Source organism: Rhinoderma darwinii, chromosome 1 (assembly GCF_050947455.1).
Source record: "Rhinoderma darwinii isolate aRhiDar2 chromosome 1, aRhiDar2.hap1, whole genome shotgun sequence".
NCBI lineage: Eukaryota > Metazoa > Chordata > Amphibia > Anura > Rhinodermatidae > Rhinoderma > Rhinoderma darwinii.
Genome location: NC_134687.1, coordinates 413,557,935 through 413,577,135, shown reverse-complemented (window position 1 = coordinate 413,577,135; position 19,201 = coordinate 413,557,935). Strand labels below are relative to the sequence as shown.

Sequence of the window (19,201 nt, the reverse complement as noted above, 5' to 3'; positions counted from 1 at the left end):
AAGTCATAGTGCGCAAAGGGGTTAATGCAAAGCGGATGGTTCAAAGTGAAAATTGCAATTTTCCACTGATATGCCATTTTAGTGCATAATATATTGTGCCCAGTTTGTGCCACAGAAGACAATTACCTCATAAAACGTTAAGCGGGTTCTCTCGGGTTTGGCGATGCCATATATGTGGGCGCAAACGGCTGCTTGGGCACGCTGCAGGGCTCAGAAGGGAGGGAGCGCCATTTTGCTTTTGAAGCGCAGATTTTGCTTGGTTATAATTTTGTTAGGGGTTTTGCTGGTATTTCAGTTTATAATGTGGGGGCATATGTAAGCTGTGCGGAGGACATCAGGGTATATGTAATCTGTGCGGAGTACATCAGGGCATAATAAGAGGGTATAATAATGCGGTAAATAAATAAATAATTCACAGATGTGTTGCCAGTGTCGCACTGATAAATGGCGCCCGATCTTATCTGCTTTTGGACACTCTGCACATTTTCATCGTCATATTCTGAAAGCCAGAACGTTTTTATTTTTTCTCCACCGGAGCTGTGTGAGGGCTTATTTGTTGCGGGACAATCTGTAGTTTTCATTGGTACCATTTTGGGATACATGCGATTTTTTTTTGATCACTTTTTATTCACATTTTTTTGCAAGGCGTTCACCGTACGCTATAAATGACATTTTTACTTTATTCTGCGAGTTGGTACGATTACGGCGATACCAAATGTATATAGGTTTGGTCCTTTTTTTTTTTGCGTTTGCACAATAAAATCACGTATTTATATTAAAAAAAAAAAATTGTTACTGTTACTGCTGCTGTTGGTGTACTATGCTATGCTCTGTCAGCACAGATGTTTGAAGGGGTTTACGAGGCCAAAGGGTTCATTATGATGCGGCGAGTCCATGTATGTATGGGTCGTGTTGTAGTGGACTTATAGCATTACAATATTCAATATTGCTTTACTGTATGTTACACAAGTATATATTCTGAACTCTTTGCGAATTGTCATTTTCTTTTAACAAGACAGACTTGCATTAACACCATGTTGTAATGTTTTATTTGTCTGAAAAAATTTAAATCCAAACTATTTGAATTAAAAAAAAAAAAAAAAATTCTGTGTCACCATATTCTGAGAGCCATAATTTTTTTTATTTTTTAGTCAAAAAAGCTGTGTAAGGGCTTGTTTTTTGCGGGACGGATAGAAGTTTTTATTGGTACTATTTTCGGGTACAGGCGACTTTTTGATCACTTTTTATTCTTTATTTGGGGAGCGGTGGTGACCAAAAAAATTGCAATTCTATCGTAGTCTTTTGATTTTTTTTGGGGTGTTCATCGTGCGGGAAAAAACAACATTACAGTTTTATAGTTGGGGTCGTTACGAACGCGGTGATACAAAATATGTGTACTTTTTTTAACGTGTTCATTTTTTTCTATAATAAAAGTCTTAATATAGGGAAAAAAAGCATTTTGTGTTTATAGAACTTCTAAACTAATTTTTACACTTTTTTTTAAAAAAACATTTATTACTTATTTTTACTTTCTTTACTTGTCCCACTAGGGGACATTGAGACTTGCAGCTTTGATCACTGCTAGAGTACATTACACTACACACGTAACTGTCACTCTGACAGGAAGCCTCGGAGGACCGGCCAGAGGCTGTTCCTCCGAGGCTTCCGTACATGGCAACACGGAGGTCATTGTCTAACCTCCGATTGCCACGACAAGCATCGGTAGCCCCCACGATCACTTCGTGGGGGCTGCTGATGTGCTTCAAACCACTTAAATGCGGCGACGGCAATCCATTGCCGCACTTAAGGGGTTAATTGCCGAAAGCAGCGGCGATGGTCCGCTGACCGGCAAGACTGATGTGACAGCTGTTTAGGACAGTGCCTAAAACTGTCACATCAGTCACAACAGAGTGACAGTTTGAAATACAGTTTGAAATACTGGCGAAAATGAACGTCATGGTGCGGGAACTAGCAGCCGACCATGACGTTAATTTTAGTCATTGGTCGTGAAAGGGTTAAATCAAGTCCCATGTATCAAAAAAAAAAAAAAAAAAAGTAGTAGTAAAACATAAAAAAATCTATACATGTTTACTAATCTTACCCACCCATAGAATAAAGGGAACATGTTGTTATTTATGCCGCATAGTGAACGGCTTAAAATGTAATGTGAAAAACTATCCTGAAATTGCGGTTTCTTTTCAATTCCCTCCCAAAAAATTGTTAATAAAAGTTAATCAATATACTATGTGCAGCCAAAAATAGCGCAATTGAAAAATACAACTTGTCCAGCAAAAAAACAAAACAAGCCCTTATACATCAACTATGTTGACATAAAAAGTTATGACTTAGAAATGCGATGGTGAAAAACAACACAAACAGTGCTTCGTCAAAAATTTCAAAATACGCCTAGTCATTGACCTGTTCCCGCGCCACGACGTACTATTGAGTCGTGGTGGGTGAGGTAATGTTCGGAGCAGGCTCACCCGCTGAGCCCGCTCCGTATTCAGCGTGTGTCAGCTGTGTTTTCTAGCGGACGCCCGGGAATGACAGGCCGGAACAGCGATCGCTGACAAAAATAAATACATAATATATATCTTTTTTAAAAGTTAAAAAGAATAACCTTTTTACATTTTTCCTCTGACAATGTAAAAGATATAAAATAAAAAAAAGCCTACAAAATTGGTATCGCTGCGTCCGTGAAAGTCCGAACTATTACACTATATCGTTATTTAATGCGCACGGTAAATGCTGTAAAATAATAAAAATATAAACACCCCCCCAAAAAAAAAACAAAAAAAAAACGCTGTTTTTTGGTCACTTCATATCTCGCAGAAAACTCATGTAGCCCAAAATGGTACCAATAGAAACTACAGCTTGCCCTGCAAAAAATAAACCCACATACCACTCAAATCGATGAAAAAACAAAAAAACGGTATGGCTCTCAGAAATGTGGCGACAATACACCATTTTTTTTATTTTTTAACAATCAGTTTCTTAATTGTAAAAATAGTAAAACAAAAAACAAAACACTATATAGGTTTGGTATTGCCGTAAGCGTATTGACCGGTAGAATAAAGTTAACGTACCGTTTTTACCGCGCAGTGAACGCCTTAAAACTGAAATCCCTCAAAAGTTTGAGGAATCACTGTTATTTTCCTATTCCACATATAATTTTTTCCCGGTTTCCCAATACATTATACGGTACAACAATTGGTACCGTTAAAAACTACAACTCGTCCGGCAATAAACAAGCCCTCATATGGCTAGAATGACAGAAGAATAAAAAAAAAAAAAAAAAAAAAAGTTATAGCTTTTTAAAGGTAGGGAGGAAAAAATGAAAAATCCAAAAAAATGGCTGAAAGGGTTAAGGAGTTTTAAAATAAATAAGAACAACAAATGGGGATGAGCTGGGGCTGAGGATTGTGTGAAGCGTGTGTCCTCAGGAAAGCTGCCACTGCAGTGGAAGGATGTCGGCAAGATAGACCTGAAGGGCAAAGATAGGGGCACACAGTGGGAGACGAAGGACATTGGCAGAGCGGGCCCTCAGCCTCCTGGCAGCTCAAATGCCCAGTCATAGTGGGATCATAGTGAGCGATAAAACAAAACTCGCAGCACTCTAGAACGTTTCAATAAAGCAGTGATTTATTCATCCATGACGCAACGTTTCAACTATCTAGAGTGAGGCGACTTCATGTTTCTTGTGACTTGGACCCAGATTAAGGGGTCTATCGCTGGCACCAATCTTTACCGTACATCTATTTGAAGTGCGGCTGTCCGTATAGAAATAGATATAGATAGTATATGGGGGATACATGCAGGCAGGTAAACGGAATAGGAGGCCTACTAGCGTGGGTGCTGTGTGCAATACATGGTTAGAATATCACTACTGCTAGGATTTCATAAAGTCACACGATTCCAGTTACTAAATGGAGAAGAGGTGCCTACTAGCACTGTAAACAAGCGTGGGACTGGCGACCTCAATAGACATTAGAAGGCACACATATTGGCCCTTCTCTTCATCCTTTTGATTAAAGAGTCTCTGTCACCACATTATAAGTGCCCTATCTCCTACATAAGGAGATCGGCGCTATAATGTAGGTGACAGTAATGCTTTTTATTTAGAAAAACAATCTATTTTTACCACTTTGAGCGATTTTTAATTTTATGCTAATGAGTTTCTTAATGCCCAAGTGGGCGTGTTTTTACGTTAGACCAAGTGGGCGTTGTACAGAGGAGTGTATGACGCTGATCAATCAGCGTCATACACTTCTCTCCATTCATTTACACTGCACTAGTGATATCGTTATATCGCTATGTGCAGCCACATACACAAACACTAACATTACTGCAGTGAACAATTACTACATTACTGCAGATAGACAGCTCCTAACATCACACACAGAAAGACACACACAGTAAGACACGCCCCTATCAACTGGCCAGAATCAGGGAGTGAGAAAATTGATGTGGACGGTTTCACAAGAAAAAAAGCTGCAAAAAAGGTACTTTGAAGGGAAAAAAATTGCTAGGAGTAATGAAGTCACAGAGGGACATAACAGCAGTTTAAATATTTTTTTTTTTTGGCCCAAGTTTAGCTACACTTTAAAAAAAAACGTCTGAAAATCAGGAGCTGTTTTCAGACGTTTTTGAGTTTGTGTGTGCACATACCCTTAGAAGTATCAGGTATATACAGGTTTTCAGCCACTAGATTTAAAAACGTTTCCAATCACAGAAAACAGGCAGAGATCTTGGATATAATGAAGAATTGAAACAAAGTATATTAACCCCTTCCCGCATTTTCACGTACAGTTACGTGATGGGAGATGGCCTTTTCCCGCATCTCCACGTAACTGTACGTGATGGAGATGAAGCTGGCTCAGGAGCTGAGCCAGCGACATCACCGCCGGGTGACAGCTGTATGTTACAGCTGGCACCCTGAGGTATCGGCCAGGACCGGAGCTAGCCTCCGATCCGACCGATTAACCCCTCACATGCTGCGTTCAATAGAGATCGCAGCATGTGAGGAGTTTATAGCCACCGGCGACAAAGCAACGTGATCGCTGGGTTGCCGGTGGCTGCAAATGCGATCGGAGGGGTAATACTTACCTCCCGGTCCGCCAGTAACGGAATCCTCCTATGCCCCGTCGTCGGCGGGGCCCAGGAGGCTTCCGGTACCATCGGCAAGATGGCGCCCGCTCAGCTTCCGGTTCAGAAGCTGAGCCGGCGTCATCAGCAGTGGGTGTCCGCTGTATGTTACAGCGGACACCCCGATCTATCGCCAGGAACCGGAGCTAGCTCCGATTCCTGGCATTAACCCCTTCAATGCAGCGATTCAATGCAATCGCTGCATCAAAGTGGTTTGTATGCAATCGGCAGCCTTGCCACGCGATGGCAAGGCTGGCGACTGCTACTATGGCAACAGGATGCCTAACAATGGCTTCCTATCTGCCATTACGTTAGCCGATTAGGCCCCGCCCGGAGGCGGAGCCTGATCGGCTTGCTGTCAGTGAACAACTGACAGTTCTAATACATTGCACTACATAGGTAGTGCAATGTATTAGAACATCAATAAAACAGTTGGACCTTCAAGTCCCCTAGTGGGACTAAAGAAAAGTGTAAAAAAAAGTGTAAAAAATGTAAAAATAAAAGTTGTAAAAAATACAATAAAAGTTTTAAATAATAACACAAAACACAATCGCCCTTTTTCCCTTATCAAGTCATTTATTATTGAAAAAAATAATAAAGCCATACATGTTTGGTATCGCTGCGACCGTAACGACCTGAACTATAAAATATTATGTTATTTATCCAGCGCAGTGAACGCCGTAAAAAAAAAACTAAAAAATACTGACATAATTGCTATTTTTTCGTCACTTTGTCTTCCAAAAATTGAAATAAAAAGTGATCAAAAAGTCGCATGTACCTAAAAATGGTACCTATAAAAACTATAACTCGTCTCGCTAAAAACAAGCCCTCATACAGCTCCGTCGACGAAAAATTTAAAACCGTTCTGGCTCTCACAACTTGGCGACAGAAAAAATCCATTATCTTTACAAAAGTAATTTTATTGTGCAAAAAGTTGTAAAACATAAAAAGTGCTATAAATTTGGTATCGCCAGAATCGGACTGACACGCAGAATAACGTGAACATGTAATTTATAATGCGTGGTGAACGCTGTATAAAAAGAACTAAAAAAATATGCCAGAATTGCTGTTTTTTGGTCACGTTGCCTCCCAAAAAAAAAGGATAACAAGTGATCAAAAAGTCGCATGTGCCCCAAAATAGTACAAATAAAAACTACAGCTCGTCACACACAAAAAAAAAACAGCCCTCATACCACTACGTCTATGAAAAAATAAAATTAGTCAAGGCACCAATAAGCCAGGAAATAAAAATATGCAGTTGTGCCGGCCCGAGGGGAACGTTTCTTCTGTTTCAAGTGGCGAATTATCAAGGCCCCTAAAATTAGGGAACCTGGAAGGGGAGGGCCCAAACATATCTGCTGGAAGTGAGGGCGCCCGTATTATACCAGGACAACACTTTCCTGCAAAATCCCCCAAACTGAAAAGGTCCAGAGTGTGGTCCAAAAGGGGACTAAGTAAAGACCATTTATTAGTGCGACACCGGCCTGTGCAGAAAGTCACAGCATAACACACATCTATGGATTATTTTATTGTTTTTTTTTTACCCCACTATACCACCTGACTATGCCCCTTATATACTCCGCCCGTCTTACATGTACCCCCACATTATAAACGGAAACACCAGTAAGACTCAAAACAAAACTACTACAAGCAAAATCCACGCTCCAAAAGCCAAATGGCTCTACCTCCCTTCTGAACCCTACAGTTTGCCCAAACAGCAGTTTACTTCCACATATATGGCATCGCCATACCCGGGAGAACCCTTTTAACAATTTTTGGGGTGTGTGTCTCCAGTGGCACAAGCTGGGCGCCACATATTGGCATATCTATTGAAAAACCCTTTTCACTCTGCAACATCGCGTGCACACCAATTTCTGCCAATCACCTGTGGGGTTAATATGCTCACTACACCCCTAGGTGAATACTTTGACGGGTGTAGTTTCCAAAATGGGGTCACTTCTGGGGGGGATCCACTGTTTTAGTCCCACAGGGACTTTGCAAATGCGACATAGCGACCAGAAACCAATCCAGCAAAATCTGTACTCCAAAAGCCAAATGGCGCTCTTTCCCTTCTGAGCCCTACTCTGTGCCCAAACAGCAGTTTATGACCACATATGTGGTATTGCCGTACACAGGAGAAGTTGCTTTACAAGTGTTGGGGAGCTTTTTTTCATTTATTTGTTGAGAATATGAAACATTTTCAGCTAAAACTACGTCTTATTGAAGAAAAAGGATTTTTTTTATTTTCACTGCCCAATTCTAATAAAATCTATGAAACACCTGTGGGGTCAAAATGCTCACTACACCCCTAGATGGATTCCTCAAGGGGTGTAGTTTCGTGAATCGAGTGACTTTTGGGGAGTTTCCACTGTACTGGTACCTTAGGAGCTTTGCAAAAGTGACATGGTGTCAAGAAATCAATCCAGCAAAATCTGTGCTCCAAAAGCCAAACGGCACTCCTTCTCTTCTGATCCTTGCCGTATGCCCAAACAGCAGTTTATGACCACAAATGGGGTATTGCCATACTCCAGAGAAGTTGCTTTACAAATGTTGGGGTTCTTTTATTCCTTTATTTGTTGAGAAAATGAGAAATGTTGAGCTAAAGCTACGTCTTATTGGAAAAAAAGGATTTTTTTTATCTTCACTGCCCAATTCTAATAAAATCTATGAAGCCCCTGTGGGTTCAAAATGCTCACTACACCCCTAGATGGATTCTTCAAGGGGTGTAGTTTCCTAAATGGAGTCACTTTTTTGGTGTTTTCACTGTTTTGGTCCCTTAGGGGTTTTGCAAATGCGACGTGGTCTCCGCAAACCATTCCTGCTAAATTTGAGCTCCAAAAGCCAAATGGCGCTCTTTCCCTTCTAAGCTCCGCCGTGTGTCCTAACAGCTGTTTATGACCACATGCAGGGTACTGTTTTACTCGGGAGAAATTGCTTTACAAAACTGGTGGTGCATTTTCTCCTTTTAGTCCTTGTGGAAATTAGAAAAAATAAGCTAAACCTACATTTTCTTTGAAAGAATTTAGATTTTCATTTTCACGGCCTACTTCCAATAATTTCTGCAAAAAACCTGCGGGGTCAAAATGCTCACTATACCCCTAGATAATTTCCTCAAGGGGTATAGTTTCCAAAATGGGGTCACTTTTGGGGGATTTCCACTGTTTTGGTGCCGCAAGAGCCTTTCAAACCCGACATGGTGCCTATAATATATTTTAATAAAAAGGAGGCCCCAAAATCCTCTAGGTGTTCCTTTGCTTCTGAGGCCTGTGCTTCAGTCAATAAGTGCACTAGGGCCACATGTGGGGTATTTTTAAAAACTGCAGAATCTGGGCAATAGATATTGAGTTGCGTTTCTCTGGTAAAACTTTCTGTGTTACAAAAAAAAATAGATGAAAAATGAATTTCTGCAAAAAAAAAAAGAAATTTGAACATTTCACATCTACTTTGCCTTAATTCCTGTGAAACATCTAAAGGGTTAAGACATTTTCTAAATGCTGTTTTGAATACTTTGAGGGGTGAAGTTTTTAAAATGGGGTGACTTATCGAGGGTTTCTAATATATAAGGCCCTAAAATCCACTTCACAACTGAACTGGCCCCTGTAAAAATGGCCTTTTGAAATTTTCTTGAAAATGTGAGAAATTGCTGCTAAAGTTCTAAGCCTTGTGATGTCATAGAAAAATAAAAGGATATTCAAAAAACAATGGCAATCTAAAGTAGACATATGGGTGATGTTAATTAGCAACAATTTTGTGTGGTATTACTGCCTGTCTTACAAGCAGATACATATAAATTTAGAAAAATGCTAATTTTTGCAATTTTTCGCTAAATTTTGGTGTTTTTCACAATTAAATACTTAATGTATCGAGCAAATTTTGCCAGTATCATAAAGTCCAATGTGTCACGAGAAAACAATCTCAGAATCGCTTGGATAGGTAAAAGCATTCCGAAGTTATTACCACATAAAGTGAAACATGTCCGATTTGAAAAAATTGGCTGTGTCCTGAAGGCCAAAACAGGCTGTGTCTTGAAGGGGTTAAAAAAGTTGAGAACCTCTCATTATACAATAATTAAAGGGCTTTTTACACACATGATTGTGGGGGCTCCACTGCTGGGACACCAAAGATCAATAGAACGGGGGTCCCACCTCACTGCGGTGGAAATTAAATGGAGCAGCGGTTAGACATAACCGATGCTATTCCATTTAAAGCCTATGGAGATATATTTATGTAAGGCTAGAGCTACACCAAGACCCAGGAACGAATGGCTACGTGGTGGATTTTGTAGTGATTTTATAAAACATACACTAAACACACACTAACACACACACTTCCTGTTCTGTCCAGGGTTATCACGATACCAGAATTTGGACGGATACCGATACTTGTAGTATTGCGATTCTTTGCCAACAATAAAAATAAGTACCGTATTTTTCGGATTATAAGACGCAGTTTTTAGCAAAAACAAATCTTGCTAAAGAGTCCTTGCATCTTATAGTCGGCAGTCAAGGGACCAGGCAGCGGCGGACCCCTGACCGCTCCTTACTTAACCCCTTCACGGCCCGTGATGTGCCGGCACATCATGGAGCGGGGAGGGGATGATGTATGGAGCGGGCTCACCCACTGAGCCCGCACCATACACTGCAGATATCAGGTGTGTTTTACAGCGGACACGCTGCTCTAACGGCCAGGAACAGCGATGGCTGTTTTTGCCCGTTTAACTAGTTAAAATGCCACGGTCAATAGCGACCGCAGCATTTATAGTGGTTTTCCCCATGAAGGACATTTATGACACATCCACAGAATATGTTAAATGTCAGATAGATGCGGGTCCCACCTCTGGGACCCGCACCTATCTCTAGAGCGGGGCACCCTAAACCCCGTTTTATCTTACCTGGCTCCGCTGTCTTCCGGCCACTTCCTGGTTACATGGTCGAGTTACACAAACAGCGTAACTTGCTGAGCTACCCAGTTTCCGTAACTCCCATAGAGCTGAATAGTAGTTACGGAAACAGAGTAGCTCGCATGCAACACTGCTTCCGTAACGGCCATTCACTACTATGGGAGTTACTGAAACAGCGTAGCTCAGCGAGTTACGTCGCTTCTGTAATTCATCCATGTATTGTATAAGCAATCTAATGATCGCTAGTTCAAGTCCCCTAGGGGAACTAATAAAATGTGTATTAAAAAAAAATAAAAAAAATAAAAAAAACACACTCTCCCATTTTTCCCCAAGCACAATGTAAAAATAAGAGAATAAAAACATTGGTATCGCTGCGTCCGTAAAAGTCAGAAACTATTACAATACAGCATTATTTGACTCACCGTGAACGGCGTAAAAAAATTAAATTTAAAACCCCAGAATTGTTGTCTTTTGCTCACCATAGCACTAAAAAGAATGAAATAAAAAAAAAGTGATAAAAAAAAAAAAACAAAAACCAAAAAAACACATGTACCAAAAAAATTGGTGCTAATAAAAACTACAGCTCATCCCGCAAAAAAATAAGCCCTCACACCGCTCAAATGATGAAAAAATATAAAAGTTATGGCTTTCAGAATGTGGTGAAACTGAACAAATTATTTTTTTTAACTAAGTTTTTCCTTTGTAAAAGTAGTAAAATATTAAATGTTTTCCTATTTTCTGTTGTCTAAAACCTGGGTGCGTCTTATAGTCCGAAAAATACAGTATACAAGTCCTTCCATTTTCTGATGTGAGGCACTAAGGCCTCACACACACGAGCATGCTACGTCCGTAAAGGACGGAACGTATTTCGGCCGCAAGTCCTGGACCGAACACAGTGCAGGGAGCCGGGCTCCTAGCATCATAGTTATTACGACGCTAGGAGTCCCTGCCTCTCCGTGGAACTACTGTCCCGTACTGAAAACATGATTACAGTACGGGACAGTTGTAAAAGGTATTTAACAGCTCCGTGTGTCAGCCCCGTATGATGCACGGCTGCGTGATTTTCGCGCAGCCGCCATCATTATGACACTCCGTTTGGATGTTTGTAAACAGAAAAGAACGTGGTGCTTTTCTGTTTACATTCATAGTTTTACAGCTGTTGCGCGAATCACGCGCATCCCACAGAAGTGCTTCCGTGTGCTGCGTGTGATTGACTTCAATGGGTGCGTGATGCGCAACATACGCACAAAGAACGGACATGTCGTGAGTTTTACGCAGTGGACTCACGCTGCGCAAAAATCACTGACAGTCTGAACTGACCCATAGACTAATATAGGTCCGTGCGACGCGCGTGAAAATCACGTGCGTTGCACGGACGTATATCACATTAGTCTGAATAAACCCTAACCCAGTATTGCCTGTTATGACTAAGGTATATGATGGGGTTTATTACTATTAATGTGAGGCACATGGAGGTTCTAAATTCACAACAGCACGTGTCTCACATTAATAAGTGACCCCATCATTTCCCTTACATAATGGCAACATTGGGGTTAACCCACAGGGTTTTTGTTTTTCAATCCCACAGGGAGATTTTAGATTTTTATCTTTAACTTTAATGTACTGGCATATATCTATATGCCAGTACAACAGCCTGTGTACTGATGGTACGCAGGAAGATGTTAGAGCATGCCTATGTTTGCTCTAACAGGAAATGTCGTCAGACAGCCCTGGGGTTCCTTCAATGGACCCCGGTTTGTCTGTCCATATAAGGCATGTCCTCGATCGGGTCACAGAGATTTCCTGTGACGCAATCAAAGAGGGCCCCCCCTTCTCATTTTCCCTTTGAATGCAAGGGGATAACAACAGAAATAAGAGCTCTCTCTGATCTCAGTCATTTGAGCAGGGTTGCGGCTGTGTATTACTTGATGTACCTGCACGATCAGCATAAGGGTATGTTCACACGGCCTATTTTCAGACAGAATTCAGCTCCATTACGCCTACAAACATCTGCCCATTGCTTTCAATGGGTTTTACGGTGTTCTGTTCCCACGAGGTGTCATTTTACGCGTCACTGTCAAGATGGCGCTTAAAAGACGCCCGCGTCAAAGAAGTGCATATCTCTTCTTGGGACGTTTTTGGAGCAGTTTTTCATTGACTCCATTGAAAAACAGCTCCAATAATGTCCGTAAAAAACACAGCGAAAAACGCGGGTAGTTACAAAAAACGTCTGAAAATCAGAAGCTGTTTTCAGGCGAAAACAGCTCCGTAATTTCAGACGTATTTTGCTACTACGTGTGAACATACCCTAACACTGAGAACATGGCGGCACAGTGCAGTACGTGCACCATGTTTTCGTTCGTCCTAATGACTAAATTCATGCATTACAATACTAAGTTATGCAGCCGCACAGCTTAGCATTGAAATACATGAATTTACGATATTGAACTGCTTTGTGGGTGCACAGTATATATACTGGGAGTTGTTTTTTTTGATTGACGGTTTAAATTTGTGGTACTTTTATATTTCCCTATCGGAGTTGAATCTATCAACTGGTTTTTCCTGGAAAAAAAAAAAAAAAGCAAACCTGCAGAACAGCACGGTTTCCACGATTTACTAATAAAAACGCATTTTGACCTCCACCTAATATATTCTCCCAAAATGAAAGCTTTCTTTAGGATCCATTAAATCACACCATTGAAAAGCTAGAGAAGCAATTACTTAGATTTACACATCTAAAACTCAATGCACAAACAGTATTATGGATTTGTGTCGCTTGGATGCGTAATATGGCACTCATATGTTAAATGTAGGCTGTGACTAATGCCTTAACAGTGGCACTCGGCGCCCTATAGTATAATGGTGTACGTTAAAACGTATACATCATGAAGTTTCATGACCCGGTTTGTAACGAATACCCGAGTCGGTATCCTTTTATTGCAGGATCCCTCAAGATGGAAAAAGCGTAGTCTACTAAAGTTTTCCAATCTCCAAGAAAAAAGTAGACCGACGTATATCAGCTCAACAGAGGTTAAAAAGAAACACTATTGCCCTGCGTCGCGCTAATGGAGCCCTAGCGACACGTTTAGCGTCTACATTGGGAGCTTTCCCGACATACATGGTAAACGTAGGGGCAAAACATGGATGTGAAGTGGGTCTAACACAAATATGAAAGACAAACATGAGCTAAAACAGAATAATGAAAGAATTGTGAAGAACAAGAATCTCATTTACTCTACCTGCTGAGGCGCCGAGGTCAAAGTAACTGCAGGTTTAATGCCAGTGTTCACGTCAGTGCCAGCTGGAGATGCTGAAGTACGTAATGGTTGAAGTAATAATTGTCGAACAGGTCTCATTGCTCCTGGTTGTCCTCCAATAGCTGGATTTGGAACTTTGGCCAACACAGTGTTCCCAGATACAATTGATACCCCTGGTCTCAGTGGGGTCCCTGTGAGAAATTTAGCAAATGTCACCTTCCCTCCATTAGCCACCTGGCCAGGAGCCAGTGTCTGGATTTGAGTCACAGGACAACCACTGACTGTCATTCCTGGTGGAGCTTTCAGAATCATGATTTTAGGAACTGGTGGTCCACTTGTGGAAGTCCCCATAAAGGGATTGCCTTGGTTTAAAGGTTCCTGAATAGTAGCTGGCTGGGATGGAAGTACGGTCCCTACCGTGGTAACAGCGACAGGAGCATTCTGCAGGATCTGTGGCTCCAGTCGTTGCTCACTTCCATCTGGAATTGGTTGTCCTCCACATCTTACAGCGGTAAGTTGTTCGAGAGGCTCCAGAACATTCTCCAAACCAAGGGCTTCATCCATCGTGTCCGGTCCATCACGGGTGAATGAATCGCTAGTTAAAGAATCCAGGCCAAATAGATTTGGGTCATCAAAAAGGTCCATAATAGGGTCTGCCATATTGGACTTCTTTTCAAGGCTAATTTTGTGGGGAAGGCGAGTAGCCTTCCCCAAGAATACAGAACAAGTGAGAATTGACTTCAGTCACAGGATGATGTAAAGCGAAAGAAGCCAGGATGGTCGTCTATGGAGAAAAAATAAGAAATAAATAGGACGTTCGTAACCATATTATGAATACCAATATTTAACTGCATGCAAGTCCGAGTAACGGTTAAAGATCAGTGACATTTTATGCTCACACTGACCTCAGACAACGTTTTGCCAGTACATATTTCCTCATAATAACCTCTCGCACATTAGTAGCAAACATCTGCTGTTGACCCCTTCCTATTTTTTTTTTATCATATTGCTTTTAATATGATATTAACATACATTTTATTTATTTGTGTTCTCGTGTACTACTTTTTTCTTTCTTTTACTTCTCTATGGGGGCTGCCATTTTTTTTTCATCTCTGTATGTGTCGATTAACGACACATACAGAGATGGAATACGGCACATACAACCCCATAGAGAATGCGAACGGGAGCCGTTCCATTCACTATAGCATACGCCGTCTGTGTGGGAACGGCGCATGCGCCGCTCCTACACTGACCAAAACAAAGCTCATTCACAGAGCGAAATCTGGCGCCATTTCCTTGTGGACTGGAAGCCGCTGCAGGACAGTAAGATGGCTACTTCCGGCCATATGTTCAAGGAAGCGAAGGCGCAAGGCATAGGAGCGGAGGCAGGAGCAGGTAATTTATGTTCGTGTATGTGATGTGTGTGTATGTTCATGTTCTACTGTCTACTGAGCACTGTATCTAATCCTCCTACACTGTGCAGTCGCTCAGAAAATGGCGGCACACAGTGTAGGAGGTTTGAAGATTCAAACCCTACCTTCTCCTGGCACTAGCCAGAATAAGGGAGGGGGGGATTGTGTGAGGACACAAGAGGAGAGTGTGTCCACCCCAAATTTGCAGGTTAAAGCAATGAGGTTGCCTTACCACATTGACCATGCTGCAATTTTGGCAACTGCTCCCTCTAGTGACCAGCACATGGAAATGTTATAAATTAGAATCTAATTTATAATATTTCCTGACTTGTGAAAAAATTAAAACAATGTGTAATCACTTAAATATTAATTAACTAAAAGAAAACCAAAAAAAAATTCTAGCGACACATTCCCTTTAAAATGCTACATCTGTTTTAAGCAAAATGTCACATCACATCCATCCTGCTGTAGAGTCAGCTGCACCTACAAAAAGATACAATTCATACTTCAATATATTACAACCGGGAAAACATGAAATGATTATGTCATTTATTCTGATGCCACTTATGCTCGATCATGTGGTCAGATTTTAACATCAGGGATAGTCGGGGTCCCTTCATGTACAGCTACACTTTCAATAAAGTTCAAAAAGCGGTATAACCGCACAACATATGCATAAAGGAAAATCTTTGGGAAAACATCTGGTCAAAAGAATCCTGTGGGGATGTTATACATATACGCCGGGAGCATTTCCCAACTTATACCTCTAAGGCCTCATGCACGACCGTCATTTTTATCTGCAATTACGGATAAAACACTTACCCATTCATTTCTATGGCCGACGGACACCTTCCCGTATATTTATGGGAAGGTGTCCGTGCCGTAAAAAATAGAACACGTCCTATTTTTTTATTTTACAGACCGTGCTCCTATATTTTATAATGGGAGCACGGCCCGCAAATGCAGATGCCTGGCTGCGGTCTGCCGTGCGCGTACTTACGAGCACGGTCCTGTGCATGGGGCCTTATTCACAGTGAAGAGGCCACCGCGCCGTGGCCCCTTTTATCCCCAGGATCGGTGGGGGTCCCAGATGTCGAACCCTTACCGATTATAAAGTGATGGCATATCCAAGGCAGAAACAGATATGAGGGAAAAACTGTTTTATATTCCATCATGGGAATGGGAATAATAGCACGGAGACGGACACCATGACAAAACCGGGGATCCAACAATGTAGAATTTCCAATATAAATGGCAACCACAACACTAATGTGAACACAGCCTAAGGCTATGCTCAGACAGAAATTTTTGATGTGGAAACCGCGCCGCAAAACTCGTCAAAAACGGCCTGAATATGCCTCCGATTGATTTCAATGGGAGGCGGAGGCGTCTTTTTCCCACGAGCGGTAAAATCGTCTCGCGAGATAAAGGGACATGCCCCATCTTGAGGCGTTGACACCTCTGACATCACTGGGAGGCAGAGAAAGTGTATTTCGCTGCGTTTTATGCCCACGGCGCTCAACGGCCGCAGGCAAAAAACGCAGCGAAAATCGGCGTGCAGGCAATGGAAAAGCTGCCTCAAACTTCCAAACGGAATTTTGAGGCAGAAATTCCGCCTGCAAAAAGCTCAGTGTGAACATAGCCTTACTACTGGTAACACGTCCCCCCTATTCCATTAAAGGCACCTTTACCACTGCATATGATTGTATTAGGTTTGTATACAGGATAGTAACTTAACATATAGACAAATCAACTAAAAGATGTTAGAATCTAAGCCCCATCCATGAAGCCATTACAAACAGCAGGAGGAAGACGTTCATGTGCGCATTTTATACTCTGTCATCATCACACGCACAGGAACATGTGGACTACATAACATGCATACGTCACCTTGTTGTATCCTGCATTCAGGGCCAGGGTGTCGTGATCCCCAGCAATCTCAATACACTTTATACAGTACATACACTCTTACCTGTGAGGGCTACGTATCCCCAAGAGTGCTCCTTACAAGCTGCTATAGAGCACAGCACGTTACGTTACATGTGTATGCCGTCCTCCCCGGCACTCACATGTTGTCCAACTCGTGTATTTACTTAGTCTACAGTAATACACATGTAGTCTCCCGGTTACACACACAGCTTTCTCCTCCCCATACAGATACACACGGCGCAACCTAACTAGCACTCGGCCCGGCCCCGCCCCGCCCCGCCGTACAGCTGAAGCGCGCAACCATTGGTGAAGTGCCCAGTCAATCAAAAGCAACAGCGAGGAGCTGGGTTAGGTTGAGACGTTCGCTCCACCCATCACTCTGAGGCCTATCCGTATCCAAGGCAAAAGTGCAACCAACCTCGATTTCATCGAGCCTAGCGCCAGAGAATGAATGAAAGCGTCGCGCTGACGGCCGATACAAGGCTGCGACCACACTGCACCGGATAGGGCAGGGGGGCAGTAGCGGTGAGGTGAATGCACATCTCTCAATGCAGCGCAAGTACCGTCCATGCTAATAGACGCATGGCTACATCGTGACCAGGACGTAAACACACAGCGGGTCCTCAATGAGAACTGCCTCGGGGATTAGGAATGAGCCGGCAAGATACTGCAATACTAACTCCATGACATGAGGAGAAAGTATGTGCCATATCTATAAACAAGTGACATCACTTCATTGGAACTTGGCGTAATGACATAAATGCAGCAAACAACAGGCTAGACCAGTTCTAGTTGCGACACAATCGGTGTCATACAGGATACAAGTGACAATTTGTAGTAAAATACAGTACTAATAATGGCGAGACATTGGGGTACACTACAGTGATATACTAGGTCATTGCCTAGATGCTTCTATTATCAGAGTTGGCCCCTTTATCTTCTGATCCCCAGCCATCAGCAGATAGCAGCCTGCATTCTGCTCAGGGACCAGCAAGCACAGCATGTGTCAGGAGACAGTTACCAGTTTCCCCTGCTTTGATGTTTATTGAAAAAGAAAGGGTTACAATTTAGGACAATAATAGTAACCATTTACAAGAGCAGATATTCACATTAGCAATCGCCAATACAAACCCTGTAAGCAGGCATTTATACCAAACGTTATAGGCTAAATAATGGTCCGAAATTCATTGTTTGGTCATTCACACCTGTAGTATCAAGATATTTGGTAGAGTCACATGTGGTCTATGGAGCAGACGATTCGTGTATACATACCCCAATGTCATAACGATCATTTATATGCGATTATTGTGCACACTATGGATAGCGTTCAAATCTGACCAATTAGCTGCTGGTGTAAATGGCCCTTAAAGGGGTTGTCTAGGTTATAAAACCCAATCATTTACTAAATTAGGAAATTCTGAGTTAATATAGGGAGTCCTCAGTTCAGGATCCTCATTTCTTGGCTAGAGTGGAGAGCGGCTACAAAGAGGACAACAGAGAAGAGCCCATTGATATGAATTCTCATTGTATAATGCTTAAAGAGGCTCTGTCACCAGATTTTGCAACCCCTATCTCGTATTGCAGCAGATAGGCGCTGCAATGTAGATAAGAGTAACGTTTTGTTTTTTTCAAAAACTAGCATTTTTGGCCAAGTTATGACCATTTTTATATTTATGCAAATGAGGCTTTCTTAAGTACAACTGGGCGTGTTTAAAGTTAAGTCCAAGTGGGCGTGTATTATGTGTGTACATCTGGGCGTTTTTACTTGTTTTACTAACTGGGCGTTGTGAATAGAAGTGTATGATGCTGACGAATCAGCATCATCCACTTCTCTTCGTTACCACCCAGCTTCTGGCAGTGCAGACACACAGCGTGTTCTCGAGAGATCATGCTGTGACGTCACTTCCTGCCCCAGGTCCTGCATCGTGTCGGACGAGCGAGGACACATCGGCACCAGAGTCTACATCGACTTACCTGCAAACGCCGATGCTGCTGCAGAATCAACTGTAGCCTCTGTCGCCTGGTGCCGATGTGTCCTCGCTCGTCCGACACGATGCAGGACCAGAGGCAGGAAGTGACGTCACAGCGTGATCTCTCTCGAACACGCTGTGTGTCTGCACTGCCAGAAGCTGGGTGGTAACGAAGAGAAGTGGATGATGCTGATTCGTCAGCATCATACACTTCTATTCACAACGCCCAGTTAGTAAAACAAGTAAAAACGCCCAGATGTACACACATAATACACGCCCACTTGGACTTAACTTTAAACACGCTCAGTTGTACTTAAAGGCTCATTTGCATAAATATAAAAATGGTCATAACTTGGCCAAAAATGCTTGTTTTTGAAAAAAACCAAAACACGTTACTGTAATCTACATTGCAGCGCCGATCTGCTGCAATACGAGATAGGGGTTTGAAAATCTGGTGACAGAGCCTCTTTAAGTTCTCCTGTAGTGGTGATACAGAAAAACTGAACGCTTACGGTCAGGTTTCCCCTACAGACTACAGCTGATTTCTGAGGGTCCCTGCAGGGGCACACTTTGTGATCATCTAAGACC

General features: G+C 42.2%; 1 protein-coding gene across 5 annotated transcripts in view; it reads right to left on the bottom strand.

Moving 5' to 3' along the window:
• The window catches only part of CHD8 (chromodomain helicase DNA binding protein 8), a 122,906-nt gene that overhangs the window by 87,818 nt on the left and 15,887 nt on the right, over positions 1-19,201 (bottom strand). For 4 of the 5 annotated variants that reach the window (XM_075828962.1, XM_075828959.1, XM_075828958.1 and 1 more), the window contains exon 2: positions 13,285-14,086. In XM_075828962.1, the coding sequence (XP_075685077.1) occupies positions 13,285-13,962 (678 nt within the window). In that variant the 5' untranslated portion in view covers positions 13,963-14,086. Of the gene's footprint in view, positions 1-13,284; positions 14,087-16,686; positions 16,858-19,201 lie in introns of those variants that run through there. The other variant, XM_075828960.1, reaches the window with a different exon arrangement.